Source organism: Gallinula chloropus (genome assembly GCF_964237585.1).
Source record: "Gallinula chloropus genome assembly, chromosome: 19".
NCBI lineage: Eukaryota > Metazoa > Chordata > Aves > Gruiformes > Rallidae > Gallinula > Gallinula chloropus.
The window spans coordinates 6870416-6887075 of record NC_140104.1 but is presented as its reverse complement, the minus strand read 5'-3'; the positions used below and the strand labels follow the sequence as shown (position 1 = coordinate 6887075).

General features: G+C 61.3%; 1 protein-coding gene across 1 annotated transcript in view; it reads right to left on the bottom strand.

Annotated features, from left to right (window-relative positions):
• The window catches only part of HIP1 (huntingtin interacting protein 1), a gene marked incomplete at its 5' end in the record, with an annotated part of 38766 nt that overhangs the window by 11301 nt on the left and 10805 nt on the right, over positions 1-16660 (bottom strand). Inside the window, 6 exons of the mRNA XM_084273230.1 lie at positions 292-353; positions 603-679; positions 988-1068; positions 1533-1589; positions 2059-2201; positions 2755-2839. Coding sequence (XP_084129356.1) covers positions 292-353; positions 603-679; positions 988-1068; positions 1533-1589; positions 2059-2201; positions 2755-2839 — 505 coding nt within the window. The remainder of the gene's footprint in view (positions 1-291; positions 354-602; positions 680-987; positions 1069-1532; positions 1590-2058; positions 2202-2754; positions 2840-16660) is intronic.

The window sequence follows — 16660 nt, the reverse complement described above, 5'->3', positions numbered from 1 at the left end:
GGAATTCAGGCTGTTGGGGGTTCCCAGGGCAGGAGAGCCCCAAGTCTGGGCGGTGGAAGCAGAGACCAGGCTGGGGTGACGTGACCAGCAGTGCCAGGGGCTGCTGCAGGGCACCATGGCACGCAAGGACTCATAGTAATAATACTTACTCATAGTAATAATAATTACTCATAGTAATTTGAGTACGGTGCCCAGAAAAGAGGTGACTGCAATGCCCTCAGACAGCATCAGCATCCTTCCCAGAGCCCCCCCTCCCAGCCCAACCCCTGGCAGGGCAGCACGGGACCTTACCCGTCTGGAAGAGGTTCAGCTCACACTCCAGGTAGTCAAACATCTCCACTGTCAGCTGAAAACTGAGAGAAAGGGATGGGGATGGTGGGGCAGGGGACATCCCCATGGCCCCCCTCGGCCTCAGCCCCTGCCAGGTGCCACCGCAGAGGCAGGAGTGGGTGTCTCACCCCAGGGCTCTGCCAGCTCCCAGTGCCTGTGGGTGGGGGGATGAGGCAGAGCCCCATCCCTGGCTGGGTCAGGCTGTCAGCAAGGGTGGGCAGCACCCTCCACCCTGCCTGTATCCTCCCCTCCCACCCCTGCCCTGTGCTCACAAGTTATTGACGTCGTTCTCTCCTGCCTCATCCAGCTGCCGGTCAGACATCTGGAGATTGCCGGGGAAGCGGGGATTCTGGGAGGGGAAACAGGAGTCAGCGCTGGGTTTGGGGGATCTCCTGCTCCAGCCCTGGCTCCAAGAGCACCAGCACTGCTGCCCTGGCTGCATGGGACTGGGACAGCTCTTTGGGAGTGATGTGGAGAGAATGGGGGGGTAACAGGAGCTCTGCTGAGCCCCAGGTGACTGCAGCAGAGGGGAGAGCCCTTGGGGGTGACAGCACCCCTGTAATGGCTCTGCCAGCCCATCCTGCCCTGTAACACTGCCCCTGCTTTCACCCCAGCCCCCAGCCCTTGCTGTGGCCGTGAGGAGGGGACAATGCTCACCTTGGTGTGAAACTCCATCTTCGTTCTCAGCAGTTTGAGGTAGATGCTGCAGAGCTGTCCATAGCCCTCACTCAGGTGGCCCTGGGGACACCAAAAACCTGTTGAGACCTGGGGCAGCTTGTGAAAAAGCCCCAGCACCATGAGACACCCCCTCACCTCCCCCCAAAACACAGCCTAAGCCCTCGCTGGCAGGGCTGGCTTGCAGCAGACACAGTGAAAGGGTCTCGCCAAGACCCCCTCATAGCCTTCTCCACATATTCAGTGAGGGGTTCAACCACCAGTGCTGAGTTCCCTGGGTTTTGCTGTTCAGTAGAAGGCAGCATTTAGTTTTGAGGGAAGGGGATATCAAACACAACCAGTAAATCCAGCCCAGGGGGGTGTCAGCAGCCCTGGGTTAGCCCCAGCCAAGCATCTGCTCAGCCCGCGGAGCCTGGTAAGACCACCACCCCAGCCAGGACCACTTCCCAGCCTGGCTGGGGTGCTGGGTGCTGCCCAGGACTCCTGGGGTGTCCCCACCGTGGCAGCTGGGGAGGTCGGCTGCTTACCCACATCCTGCTCATGTCGCTCAGCTCGTTCTTGTATCTCATGGAGTCCTTCAGGACCTGGAGGAACGATGGTGAGAACAAGCAGGCCACGTGGGCAGCAGGCAGGGCACCAGGGCAAGGTGTGCCATGCCTGGGGACAGCAAACAGAGTAAGGAACGGGAGGTCTCGATGCATTTCTGACCCTGCAGCCTGAGGGTGGTGTCACTACTGCCAGCCCCAGCGTGCCTCAGTTTCCCCATCTGCACATGGGGCAGGAGGACCCTTGCTGGCAGCTCCTGCACCGACACCAGTGCCCTGTGCCAAGGGGTTTCCTCCAGCAGTGGCAGAGCAGCCCACCCCAGGGGTTGTGGCATGGGGGGGGCTGCAGGCAGCACAGCTCCAGGGAGGCTCCATCAAAGCGAGCCAGGAGGAAGGGAGGTCCCTGTGGTGGCCCCCACCCAGGACTGGCACCTCCCACGCCCCACACAGCCCCACAGGGAGGGTTTTGGCCCCAGGGCAGTGGCCAAGCCAAGCTGGCAGCACTCACGTTGGGGTGCCCATCGCGGAGGAGCTTGTGGAAGACGTGGCAGAACTTCCAGCAGAGCACAGCGTTGCCCGACAGCGGCAGCCGGTTCACCACCGACCAGAAGGTCTGTGCCCCCTTCTCGTGGTGCGTGCCCAGGATGCATGGTGGGGGGGCGGTCAAGGAAACACTCTTTGGGGGTGGTGGGGTGGCCACCCAGAAGCTGTTGGGTACCTGAGGAGCTGAGGGAAGCCGGGCCACTGCACAGAGCCTGGGCACACGCCATCCCCACTCCAACCCAACCCTGGGAGCACCATAGCACGCTCAGGGCTGGGGCTGTGTCTTGAGCCACCCCAGCTGCCCTGCCTGGGATGCTGGGGCTCCACTTTTAGCAGCAGCACATTCACGGGGGGCTCTGGGGATAGAGCATCCTCACCCCCAGCAGACATTGCTGCGGCATCCACCCCAGCATGGGATGGCACCGCTGGCAGCACATGGCTGGGCACCCCCCGAATAAGCCGCAGCAGCCAGAGCAGGGACCCCCACACCATGCCAGGAAAGCTCCCAACTGACACCAAGGGCCACCCCCACCATGGTCCCAGGCAGCCGCCCTCAGCACCCAGCTTGTGGCACTGGCCCGGCTGTGGCACCTCACGTGCCACCTCGCCGCTGCCCCTTTCCGGGCAGCCCCAGCTCCGCTCCCACGCTGGCTTGTCCCACGGCCAGGCTCGGGAAGGATATTTCTGGCGTGCTTCTCCTTGACAGCCACTTCCTGCGCGTTAATGGCCTTATTGATGCTGACGGTCTGCAAAAGAGAAGCAACAGCAGAGGGTGAGATGGAAGGGTTTGTGCTCCCCCTGGGCCCCCCTCGCCCGCTGAGACCCCCGGCTCTGCCGGCACCTGTCGCTGGCTGGGTCCCATCCAGGTCCCCATCCCCTGCTCGTGCCAGCTGGATGCTGCCCGCTGCCGGATGCCTTTCTGGGATGTGGTTGGCACCCACCAGGTCCAGCTGCTGCCAGGACTCGGCATAATAACGATGCAATTAAAGCATCGACCACAAAGGGCCCTCTCCTGCCCTCAGGGCAGGAGGATGGGCATGGGAAAAGCAAATCGCTCCCCTGCCCTTGGATATGGGCACTAACCCGGGGGGCTCCCACTCAGCTTCGGGAGGCTGAGCAGAGAGGATGTTTTGGGGGGCACATGCAATCCGGCAGCAGGACGATGAGGCCACTGTGCTGCAGGGTGGGATCGAGCATCCCCACGCTGCCTGCAGCAGAGGACACAGCCCCAGCATCGGAGGGGCAGGAGACAGACCCAGCCCCGGCTGGCACCCGCTGCCACCTCCCCACCCCACTGCCACAGCGCAGCTGGACACAGCACCGCCAACACCAACCACCTGCTGTGACCCCGCTGGGAGCCAGCACAGCCCCTCTGTGGGGCAGGCTGTGTCCCCTGCCAGGGACAGCAGGGACCTCAGCAAGGCCGTGCCAAGGGGCCTGGGCAGAGCCAGCCGCCCAGCACAGCAGCCTCCAGAGAGGTGGCCACCATCACTCAGGGCATTTGCCGTGCAGGACTTCTGACCCTGACCCATTTCACCCCCCCCAGAGCCGTGCTGGCAGCAGGGATGCTGCAGCCAAGCCTCCTGGGAGTGCAGCGATGCTGGCGAGGGGCTGCCCCCTCCCCAGGCTCCCACGCTGCTGGCAGCGGCTGCGAAGATCCCGCTGCTGGAGGAAGCGGCCGCCTGGCTCAGCACTGCCAGAAGTAGCTAATTAATGATATAAACCAATTAAAGAGAGGGATTAATCCCAGCTCCTTTCACACTGCAATCCTCCTCGCAGCTCCACTGGCTCGCCCTCTCTGCGGTGGGCTGATGGCTCTGCCTGGGGGAGGCCCATGAGCACCCCCATATGGTTGGGAACAGCCCAAAGACCCCCAAATCAAGCCCTACCCACGTACCCAGCGAGTCCCTGTGACAGCAGAGTGGGGACAACCTGCTGAAGGACGAGACAGCTTCTGATCACCCACAGCTGCCAACTGCACCCCCACACCAGGGCCTGGCACCCCTTTTGCTGAAACAGGAGGGATGGGTCCTGATGTCCCAGTATGAACCAGTTCTGCTCACTCCAGCCGCACCAAGCTGCTCACTGTGCTCACCACCAGTCCCTTCTTACTGGTGACCATGAAGGTCATCACTAAGATGCAGGAGGTTTGTTTTGGGGTCGCAGGGGACCACACTGCAAGGCAGGAGCATCCCGGTCCAGCAGTGGGCTGCCCACGGAGCAGAACCTGTATCTTGGCTGGGTTTTAAGGAGAACTGAAACACCAGTGGTGGAGGAACGTGGCCATGGTCCATGAGCCACCCCTTCCCAAGGCACTGGATGGAGGCACGCGGGAGGCTCCCAGGTGGGAGCTACCTCTGCAGTCCTGCCCAGCCCCACAGCTGCAGTCACATTTATGAAAGCCATTGTGAAAATTCAGCATCTTCCTTATTCTTCTCCTTAGAAATCCCAACAAAATCCTTCAGTAAGGCACTTCTGCCAGCAGCAGCAGCCTGGAGTGTGACGCCTGTGTCCCAACAGACGTTGGCAGCACATGCCATGGATCCGGTTCCAGATGCAGCATGTCCACACACAAAATCCCAGTCCAGAGCTTTGCAGGCACAGACCAGCAGGATGGTAGCACTGGGACACCCAGAGTGGCCAGAAGCACCAGGCAGCACCTCAACACGTCTTGTCTGGGAATGGGAGTCCAGCACAGAGCCAGCGAGCTGGTGGACAGGGGCACCCCCAGAGCCAGCAGCTTCGCCATGGGCCTGCACCCCCCATTCGGGGGTGGTGTCCGGAGGGAAGCGGTGCTGGGGGCTGTCCTGGGAAGGCTGGAAACGGAGCTCCCAGTTTAACTGCTGCTTCCTGCCAGCTTTTCCAGTAAAGCCAGGACATGTTTTTCCAAACGGGAAGCGTGACCCCTCAGAGGGGGGAGCCATGGTGGGACAGTGACAGGGCTCTGGCAGCCCCTGGCTCAGGGCAGAGGCCTCTGGGACCCTCTGCCCCCCAGCCCCCCTGCTCTGTGTGAAGCACAAAGGGCAGCAGCAAGGGGCCACAGTGGCAAGCGGTGACAGGAGAGGTGACAGAGGCAGGTGCTGGCCTCCCTCAGCACCACTGAAACTGGGCTAGGGAGGGAAGCACAGAGGGGGATCCTGACAGAGCTGGCACCCCTTTGCCACAGAGTTCCCCTCCGAGGTGGTGGGTGCTGCTTCCCAGCACTGTCTGGCACCCTACAGCAGGTGGTATTTTAACTTTAATTATTTAATTACAGCCTCCCACACTGTGAGGGCCGTTTCCCACCTGCCAGGCCATGAGCAGCGCTGCTGGCCCAGCTCTGGCTGCTCAGCACAAAGGGGTGTCAGTCCCACACCCCCCCAAAATGCTTCTCTCCACCTTGCACCCAGCACTGGGAGCAGTGGGGTGCAGGGAGTCTGCACAGGACGGCCAGGCCCTTCCTCCAGCCCCACAGCCCTGGCCAGAGAGGAAACCCTGGTGTTTCCTCTTGTGCAACGCAGGGAGGGGAGAGGCTGTGGGGGCCCCATTTGCACAAGGAGGGGACATCACCGGCTCTGGCCATGGCGCTGGGCTGTGGGACAGACCTCATCAGAGCAGCACCCAGGCAGGGCCAGGCCATGGGTGCTCTGCCCAGCCTGGGGGAGCAGCACCATGACTGCCACCCATGCTGGCAGCATTACAGGTGCCTTGAGTACGGTGAGGGAATGCCACATCCCCCGAGCATGGGGAGGCTTTGGCCACGCAGGGCTGAGCAGTCAAGAGAGTACAGACCAGGGATGGTCTGACCTAAGATCCCTGCACCAGAACAGTGGCTTCTCCTCAGACTGCAGCACCAGGGGGGCACAAGGGACCCCCTACAGTGCCCAGGGACCCCCACAGTGCCCGTTCCGGTGTCCCACCAGGCCACCACAGCCCTGCCCAGGGGGAACCAGCCATGGATTTCTGGAGCACCTCCAACAGCCAGCAGTATGGCAGTGGCTGTACAGCAAAGTACAGCCACTTTATAGAACCTGGTGGCGGTATCCCAAGTCCCACCACACATCACAGCTCCCCCCAAGGAATTCCCTTCCCTCCCCATGGTCTCGAATGAGGGACTCACCTGCCAAGGTGCAGTGCCAGCCCCCGGGGCGAGCGGGACCCCTCCCGCAGCACCCCCATGACTCCCAGTCTCACAGGGAGACACAGCAGCAGAGCAGAGCCACCCACAGTTCCACTCTTGGCATGACCGACCCCTCCCCTGCCTCCCCACCACGCTCACACCAGCTAAAACACCTCTCCAGGCACATGGTGCGGGCCCCAGACAGAGAGAGGGGGGAGCCCAAAACACACGTGGAAGGTCCTGGGTCAGAGTAGCAGGGCTGAGGAGGACTTCCCTCTCTTCCACACATACACACACCCCCTCATCCCCCCTCCCCGAGCTCCCCAAATGACGGTCTCAGCCTCCTCCGAGCTGCACACCTCCCGCCCGGGGAAGCTCCGCTCAGACGCTGCTGGGCACCTTCCTGCTCCTCCTTTCATCCCAAAAGGAAATGAGTGGTGATTAAAGAATCCAGAGCTACTGCAAATTATTTGGAGAAACTGAGTAAGTGGCAGCGCAAATCCTCTTAGTAACGCTCCCTCATTTCTCCTTAATTCCTTTCTATAAATGGAGAGCCAGGACGGAGCATACCTCCGGAAAACCACTCGCAACCAAGCCCTGCAGACCCAGGGGCTCTGGGGGAAGCCAGCGAGCACAGACCCTGCAACAAGCCTGGGGAAAAAAAAATCCATGAGCTTAACTAAAACTCGACCCCCAGCCCAGCAAACCTCTGCTCCGGCCCTCGCAGTGCGCAGGATGCGGAGCGCCCGCGTCTCTTCAAAACACCGCTCCCCACCAGCCCCTAAAAGCCGATCGCAGCCCCACTGGGCTGGGGGAAGGTTTTCCTCTGGCAAGATCCCAAAGCAAAACCAGCTGGATAACACCAGGGGGGTTGCTCAGCGCCTCACCAGGGACCGGTGAGAGCTCCCAGGGTGGCTGTGGTACCCCCTCCACGGCCCCGTGGCCTTGGGCAGGGGCGGCAGGAGCCGGGAAGAAGCCTGGAACAAGCCTGGCTTTGTGCCCGCCGGCAGCCGGAGGGCCGGCAGGCAGCCAGGCAGCATGGCGGGCCCTGCGGGGCCTGGTGCGGTGACTCGCGCACGCACGGGCGTGTTTGGGGGTACGGGGATGCTCAGCACAAAGGGGGCAGGTACCCTGCGGTCTTCCCACTCAGTCCTAAACGCTCCCGTTGGATGGGGAGCGAGAGGGAGGTGAGAAGACACCTTGAAGACACCTTCCCACGTGTAACCCAAGCTGCACCCACCCAATCCAGGAGCGGGGAAACAAAGCGCTCCTCTTCCGCCCAGCCACGTGTCAGAGCTGTGTGAGGGATGAAGGGCCTTGACCATCCTGGAGATGCTGCCACTCTTGTTGCCTCCTCCTCCTCCCATCAGCCAAGAAATACCACCCCCCCACCCTAGCACAAGCCTCAGGCTCCCGGCACTTGGGCCACAAACCTCAGCCCACTTTACCCAGTGCAACACTGACCCCCAGCATTAGAGACCCTGGAACCTCGCTGCATCTGCTGGGGGTTGTTCCCAGTGACAGTGGCTCGAGATGTAGCTCTAGGAGGAGATGTCAACAGGAGGAGCGTAAGCAAGGTGGGACAGAGACAGCACTGAATCCCAAGGGATAACAACAAGGGGATCTTGGGGGGTGTTTAGGGACACCCTGCCCTGCTGTTCCCCCGCCACCCCACACGTGCCATGGGGAACGCTAAGCCAGAGTCAATGGGAAGGTGACCACAGGCTCCAAAAGCCATGATAGAAGCTGAAAGCATCTCCACAGGGATCTTATTGGCAGAGACCTGCCCTGGCATCACCACCTCTGGGTCTGCTCTCCCAGGGTTGGGAGGATGATGACTTCAGATGAATGTCATGCTTGTTCCACCCACCGCAGCCTCTCTGGTGCACAGTGAAGCCTGTTGTGAGTGCTATGGAGAAGCTCTTCTAGCACACTTCCAGAAGCCACCTGGGCCAGGCTAGGAAGGGGTGATGTGATGTTCAGAGGTCTCCATCTCACAAGGAGACACAAGAAGATGGCAGCTGCTATCTGACTCCCACCAAGGCCTCTGCCTTGCAAGCTGTAGTACCATCATCATGGTAGAACAATGAAAACAGCTCCTCCCCAGGGCATCATCACAGAAGTGGGGATCCACAGGGTGATGTGCCCATGGGCTACATGTGCAAGGACTTTACCCACCACCTCTCCTGGCCTTCCCAGTCCAACAATGCCCTGAGAGCTGGGGGCAGGGGGGGGGATGGTGGAGGGGAGGGTGTGTATGAGACAGCACAACCCAATCGCTTCTCCACCTCTGAGGCAAGAAGAGGAGGAAGGAAGACAACCACCCAGCTGACTCGTGGTGGGTGCTGAGGACTCAAGCTTGAGACATCTGATAGCAGGAGGGGAGAGCTGGGCTGGGCACCAGTGGCTGAAGGGGTCTGGCTCCACCAGAGCCGAGGGCTTGCTAGGCTGAACACATCCCTGGCCACCATCAGGGGACCAGCACCCCAACAGTTGTGCCATCGGGTTTCTCCAGTGCCACAAACAATTCATGCAGATCCACTACTCCCACACGTGCGTTTTAAACCTGGCTGAATGAACGTGGAGTTTTCCAATACACAGATAAACCTTTGGGGAGAAAAAGCACAGGAAGAATCCTGATTTTGGGGAGAGCAGGCAGCAAAAAACAAGGCTGCAGGAGCACCCCAACCTCAGCAGTGACCATGGGGGAAGTCACACTGTAAAACTGATCCCAATGAAGCTTCCAGCTGAAATAAGTCAGCCAGTGCTGCACAAGAGCCTGGGGAGCGCTTTGGTCACCTTCAGCACCATGGAGGGTCTGCAGGGACCCAACTCCTGCTGCTGGACACCCCACGGCAACTGGAGACCCACACAGAGCAACCAGAACCCACCACGGGTGGCTGGATCAGAGGCAAGACCCTGGAGGCTCCCCAGGACCCCCAGGACACCTCAAGGGCTGCACCCCACAAGAAGCACTTGTTACTCTTCCCAATTCCTGATACAGGAATGGCTCATGTCCCACGCTGCCTGGCTGGCTCGGCCGTGGCCGGAGCCTCTCCCGATGCTGCCTGTTAGCCAGGCTTTTCATTTCAAGCAGGATTTCATGTGAGGATAATCTCTTCCAGCAGCCATGACTTCTGTCAGGGGAAGGAGGATGGCTCTGTGTTCCAGGGTCGGGGATCCAGGAGGGTCCTCCACTACCTTCAGATATTCCTGCAATGTTCCTGATGGTCCCACCCCGAGCCTTCTGCTTCCCAGCAAATGCCAATGTTTGGGCATCGTCTGGAGCAGGAGGAAATAAAGGAGAGAGGCCGGAGCTGGGGGACACACAGGTGCCAGGAGCTCATCTCTAGATGTGCATTGGGTCAGCTGCCATCCCAGGACTGACCTTCCTTGGGAAGCTTCACCCCAGCTGGAACACCTGGGGTACATGTTGCCCTAGCAGGATGCTCTGAAATTCGGTGGAGCCGGGATGCCGGGGACACCAAGCCCGGCGGTGCCAAGGCACCTCTGATGGAATTCCTTCCTTGTGATGCCTCCGGATCACCACCGCTCCTGCCAGCGGGAATGGGTGTCCCGCACCACTTACCCCTCCAGAACGTCGGGATCCTGCAACCGAGCCCGGAACAACCCGGACCGGGAGGCTCCACGCTGCACCCCAGGGACCTTCCCTGTCCCCAGCCCAGCTCTGCCGGACACGGCGAACCGCAAAGCCCAGGCGGGCACGCAGGGGATGAACACGCAGGAACGGAGCCTAAACTGCCACTTTTCACCCCAAATTCGTTTCCAAACCTTGTGCCCGGGTGAGGGGCTGCGCCCGTGGGCCGAAGGGGCGGCAACAGCACAAAGGGGCTGCGACGCGGGGGCACACAAGGGGCGGGAGGGGGGGCACACAAGGGGCGGGAGGGGGGGCACACACACACACACACACACGGCCGTGGGGGGCACAGGGGGGCTTCCAGCGCCGCCCGGCCCCTCCGCGAACCCCGAGCCGGCGGCAGCGGCGCCAGGAGCGGACGAACAGCGGAGCCCCCCGGCGACACACACCCCCCCCCCCAGCCCCACCCCGGCTCCCCCCATTCCGCACCGGGAGACGCGGCGGGCCGGGGGCTCCCAAAGCCCCGGAACTGCCCCGGAAAGGAGTTGGGCAGCGCGCACCCCCCATCCCGGGAGCAGCCCGGATGCCTCGTCCCACCCGCCACCGCGGTGCCGGGAGAACCCGGCGGTGCGGCGGGGGCGGGCGGGGGCGGGGGGGTGGGGGGGGTCCCCGGCGCCGGGCACTTACCACCTTGCCCAGCTCCATGGCGCGGGGCCGGCCGGGGCCGCGGCCCCCGGCGCTGGGTGCGGGCTCAGCGCGGCGCGGCGCTGCCCATGGCGGCGGCCCCGCGGGGCGGCGGCGCTGGAAGGTTCTGCCGGGCGGCGGCGGCGGCGCCGGGGGGAGCGGGGAGGCGGTGGGGGGGGGCGGTGGGGGGATGCGGGGGGGCCGCGCACGGGCGCGCTCCCGCAAGGGGCGGCACGGCGGAGCGGGGGAGGGGGCGGCCGCGGCGCTGCGCCGGAATAACAAAGGAGCCCCGATGATGGGGAGGAGGCGTGGCGGGGGAGGAGGGGGGAGAGGGAGGGCGGCACCGCCCCCGCCGAACCGCCCGCCCACCCACCCACCCGGCAGCGCCCCCCGCCCGCGGAGGGGGTCGGGGGCAACAGCGAACGGGAGCGGAGGGGAATGCGCGGAGGGGATGCGCGGAGGCTGGGCGGGCGGTGGGCTCCGCGCTACCCACCCCGGGGCAACCTGCCCGAACATCCGCCCCCCCCTCCCCCCCCGCCAGACCCCCGGCCACATCCCCTGCCCGCTCCCCCCCCCCCCCGCCAGACCCCTGCCCGTCTGTCCGGACCCCCTGCCCAAGCCGGTCCCAGCACAGACGCAGCCCCCTTCCTCACAGCAGCACGGCGGGGGGGGGGGCTGCCCACGCTGCCGCAGGGATTTCCACCCGCCGTGGGGCCGGTGAGCACACGGGCAGGAGCGTGTGGGCTCTTCCCAGCTCCTACCAGGAAACCTTTTGCCATCTTCTGATGGGAGGTGTGAGAGAAACCCAAATAACTCTCCTGTTGTTCTGTGATCCCCAAAAGCAGCCCCAAATGGAAACAAGAAAGCATCGCAGGTGGCAAGGGTGGAGGAGAAGCTTCATGGCCCAGGAAGAACAGAACGGCTCCAGTGGTGCTGGTTGAACGTGTTAATCCCCCCCAGATTAGCTCAGTCTCGCCAGGGCTCAGCCACTTACTCTGTGATGGTGACTTGGCCGCTCTTGATAAGATAACGGGATCCCACATCCCTGTGGAACGACAGGGATGGAGCGCTGCCAACCCTGCACCCTGCCAGCACCCAGCTCTTCACCCACACGGACAGTCCAAGCCTGGGGAGGGGCTGTTAGATCCCGGTTTTCCTCAGGTGGGTGCTGCACCTCCCCTGGGATTCCTGGGATGGACGCACAGACAGACAGACAGAGCCATGCTGCAGGTACACAGCTGCTTGTTTCCCTGCTGGGCCAAACACGGACCTGGTTTGGAGCAGCAGCCAAACTCCTCTGGGAGCAGAGTCAGGTCCCTGAATTGCGGGTACCTGTCCCCATCACTGGTGCCTGCCCCTGCTGTGGGGACCTGTCCCTGTCATGGATACCCCCCAGCAAGGCATGACAGCAAGTGTGCTGTCACAGCCTCTGCTGCCTTGGCTGTGGGAGGCATGGGTCCAGCCCTGGCATCGCTCAGATGGGATGCCCAGCCCCCAGCAGCAGAGGGACAAACCCAGAATCGAGCTCTGGGGCTGGGAAGGGGCAACAGGGCTTGTGCCCTCCCCACAGTGAAGTCCCTCACGGAGCGATTCCAGACATGGAAAGTGGGAGCTGGGATCCCTCCTGTGCAGCCCAGCCTCCAGCCTGGTGTTCCCCCCAGCTTAATGGGGTCCTGGATCCCATTCACCCTTAGTGGGTTCAGCATCACCCTTCACTGGGTTTGGCGTTGCTCTGAGCCCGACCCCGCAGCGCTGCTGCCCTGCTGTCCCCAGGGATGTCCTGAAACCAGAGCACCATCTCCAGATGCAGCAAGAAGCCACAGCGGCTGAGGCCCTGCAATTAGCACTTGGCTATCAGGTTTTAATGCCTCATTTGCATGAAAAGACCTTAAGGCAGGTATGGAAAGAGCACACTGGGAGGCACAGCTGAAAACAAAGAGCATCCTCCGGAGCAAAACCACTCAGTGCATGGCAGTGAGGAAAGGCTGGTGCAGGAGAACTGCTGCTCTGGCTTTGCAGGGTGCTCCCAGGTCATTCCCAGGGGCCCCGTGTGGATGCCGAGTGCTACCCTGCTGCTCTCTGCAGCTTCCAGTTCCCTTCAACTCCTGCAGATACAAATAGCTATGTATATATAAATAAACATTTATATACATGTATATAAATATATATGTGTATATACACATATATACCCGTTCCTCACACAAACCCACCAAAGGCTGAGCTTGGTCCAACTCTTGGTGCCCCCTGTGTCAGGAGCAGGGGGGACATAAAGTGCAGCCCAGTGAGGTGTGCAGAGCCTCACACTCCATCTCAGGCTCCAGCAACTTCCAGGGCCTGTTTAGCTTGGAGAAGAGGAGACTGAGGGGTGACCTTATTAATGTTTATAAACATGTAAAGGGCGAGAATCAGGAGGACAGAGCGAGGCTCTTCTAGTGATGGGCAGTGATAGGACAGGGGGCAACGGGTGCAGCTGGAGCTGAGGAGATTCCATGTGAATATGAGGAGAAAATTTTTCACTGTGAGGGTGGCAGAGCCCTGGGACAGGCTGCCCAGAGAGGTTGTGGAGTCTCCTTCTCTGGAGACATGCAAACCCCATCTGGATGTGTTCCTGTGTGGTTTAGTCTGTGTGATCCTGCTCTGGCAGGGGGGTTGGACTAGAAGATCTTTCGAGGTCCCTTCCAACTCCTCACATTCTGTGATCCTGTGATCCCACCCCCAGGATCTGGGACAAGCTTGTGGAGGACCAGCCCTAGGGAGCCTCTCTGGAGGGGATGCACTCCTGCTGGGATGGAGGGAACCACCTTGTGAACGCAGGCAGTGCAGGTGGGTGCTGGGGATGCGCTCAAGGTGCTGCTGAAAGACCCACAGGCATCAAAGGTGCTGCCAAGGACCAAGCTGCCAAGCCCTCCCAACCCCACCCCGGTGGGGGAACCTTTCCCAGCAGGGAATGGGGGAGGCAAAGCGAGGGCTGCTTCCCTGGAAAACCTGGGGGGAGTGGGGTGGGGGGCTGTCCCTCGCTTCACACTGTCCCCTGAGTGCATTCATCATCCTCCCATCTGATCCAAGAGGCAGACAGCCTCCTACTCTCTCCCCTGGCTGTATTTAACCCCCTCCAGTGCTTCACCCCGAGACCCTTTATGCCACCCTGGAAACACCCCCCCCCCCCAGCTCTGACATCCTCCTGGGAGCTGCTGGGACAGTACATGAGGTCCAGACTGCGATAGATGGGAGAAGGAATTGACGTTCAATATCTTCTCAAGCCTGCTGGAAGCTCCACAAGCAGCTTTTGTGCTCTATTCTGACAACTGACTGCCACTAAAATGAAGGGAATTAGGGGGAAAATGTCTCCCCAGTGTGGCCTTTTGCCGTTGCAGCCAGCAGGACAAGGTTCCACCCGGTAACGATCTCAAAGGCATCTTCTTTTACTGGTCTTACATCCCTGGCTCCTATCAAAGCAAACCTTGGGCTGGTGCTTGGGGCAGGATGGAGCGGGAAGCCTCAGCTGCTTTGCTCTGTGAAGCATTTAGTCTCTCTCAGAGGTCTCCTCGCTTCTTCCCCTCCCTTCCACTGTTCATTTCACCAGGTCTAAAAATACTCTGAAGCCGTTTAAACCCTCTTCCCCTGCAGCTGCCTCCCTCCTGGATGACTAATATCTGTTGCTCCCTCTTGATCTCTCTGTATTTCCCGAGTCTCCCCTGAGGGAAGGAATGGAGCAGCAGCCGTGCTCTCAAACCACCCCTCAGCCTCACAGGCTCTGGGATTTATCTTGGGAAATGGGGTTTTTTTTTGGGCTGCTCCTATGTAGGAGCAGTTTAAAGCCCTATCCCCAGAGCTGCGCTCTCAGTTCGTGCTAAACTAGTCCTGCCCCATGGCTTGACTGCGCAAGGTGCTGCTGGAGCATCCTCCCAGTACGGGATCTCCAGGGTCCTGTGGTTCTCAGAGCTCTGGGGATGAAGCAGAATGGAGGGGTCACTGGGAAAACCACCAAGCGCTGAGAAAACTATTTCCTTTCCTATTTGCAGGTTTCAGTTCTTTTCAGTGTCTCTTTGGGTCGGGAGCTTCTACTCCCTGAGGGATGTGACGTCTGGGGACCTGTTCACGCTGGGTTTAGTGCCTGGTCCGTGGAGCAGGGTGAGCACCACGGGCTGTACGAGGGGTTGTGCTCTTCAGGAAAAGGGATCACATGCTGGGCATCAGGCTGTGTTTGCAGTAGTGTGATCTGGGGGAAGGTCCCACCTCACTGCAGCTCTTTGTGGCAACAGCTTTCTTTCCCTGAGCTGGCAGGTGAGAGCATCATCACACACAACAGCTTCCCTGACAGCCCCTGCTTCGCATCCTTCTGAATCAGAACCAGACCTGCCCTGGGCACCCCATGTAGCACCATCTTCCCGTGGCCCAGGTCCCACAGCAGGTTATTTGGGGTACAGAGGTGCAGCAGGCATATTGGTGGGAGCTGAAGGTGTGACATTTGTCCAGTTCTGATGCCACAACACAGCCAAACCATGCAGGCTGATCCCACCCCACCCCAGACACTGACACTGGTGGTGTTACCCCCGCCCCAATTCATCACAGTCTCGGTGAACCAGCTGCTTTCCAGTGCCAAACCTGCACTCGCAGGGGAGGCAGATTTAAAGGGTGTTTGGGAGCTCTGGTAACTTCTGGAAATCCTCCTGGCTGACTAATGCCCAAATACCTTCGCAAATCTTGATTAAGGAAAAATATCCGCTCCGGAGCGGCGCTTAGAAGGCTCAAGGCCGTTTTTCAAATCCGTGTAATGCCAGGTTTCCTGGGCATGTGAAAGCCAGAGGAAAAAGCAGCTCAGTCCCCAGCGGGCGCGGGGCCAGGGCTGGCGGCCGCGCTGAGGCCTTGTGTCGGCACGGAGCGGGCAGCGCGCAGGGACCGAGCTCCCCCGGCTCCTCTCTGCAGGTTGGACCAGCACCACCACCTTCCCACAGAAGATAAATGAAGGGGTGGAGGGGTACAGAGCCCCAGGACCCCTGAGGGATGCAGGGGTGTGGCGAAGGCGGTGCCGCTGCCAGCCACAGGCCAGGCCGCGGGCAGGGCGCCCGGCTCTGTCATCCCTCCGGCCTCACAGGGAGCTGCTGTGCTGTGCTGTGCTGTCAGTACAGAGATTTTCTTTAAAAACAATAAAAAATGAGGCGGGTTGGTGGTGCCATTATCGATCCGTTGTTATTTTTAGCCCCAATCCATAGCGGGCACAGGCCTCACGGACACGGCTCAGACAGCGGCTGGATGGGGCCGGCAGCGGCTTGGGCAGCAGCTCTGCGGAGGGATTAAAAATGCAAGAGGGAAGGAGAGATGGTGATAAGCATCCTCCTCCTGCTCGCTGCTCCTGCTGATGCTGCAGAGAGCCGGGCAGATCCACCCCTCCAGACCTGGAGCACAAACTGCTCCACCCGTTGCGGAGGGAGCCATGGGAAAGATGGGACTGAGCTGGGCACTGGCAGCCAGAGGGACCCGGGCAGGACGGGGGAGTGTGAACCTCAGGAAGCCCAAACAGCTCAAAGGGGTGGTCCTGTGCAGGGGTCAGGGCAATCCCAGAACCAGCACAAACTGGGGGAGGGGTGGAAAGCAGCCCCGCAGAGAAGGACCAGGGGATACAGGTGGGTGACAGATGGGACACCAGTTGGCACCATATACTGGCAGCCCAGAAAGCCAAGTGTCTCCTGGGCTGCACCCCCAGCAGCGTGGGCAGCAGGTCGAGGGAGGGGATGCTCCTGCTCTGCTCTGGGGAGACCCCCCGGCAGCGCTGCATCCAGCTTGGGGGTCCCCAGGACAAGGGAGACATGGAACTGTGGGAGGGAGTCCTGAGGAGGCCATGGAGATGATGCGAGGGCTGGAGCCCCTCTGCTCTGGAGCCAGGCTGGGAGAGCTGGGCTGGTCAGCACCAAAGAGAAGGCTACTTCTGGGGAGAGCTCCGAGCCCCTTCCAGTCCCCCAAGGGGATCTGGGAGAGCTGCAGAGGGGCTGGTTCCCAGGGCAGGGAGGGCCAGGCCCAGGGGAATGGTCTTCAGCTGCAGGAGGGCAGCTGGAGAGGGGCTGGGAGGCAGAAATTCTTCCTGGGGAGAGGGGAGGCCCTGGCACAGGGTGCCCAGAGAAGCTGGGGCTGCCCCTGGATCCCTGGCAGGGCTCAAGGCCGGGTTGGATGGGGTTTTGGGTGGGCTGG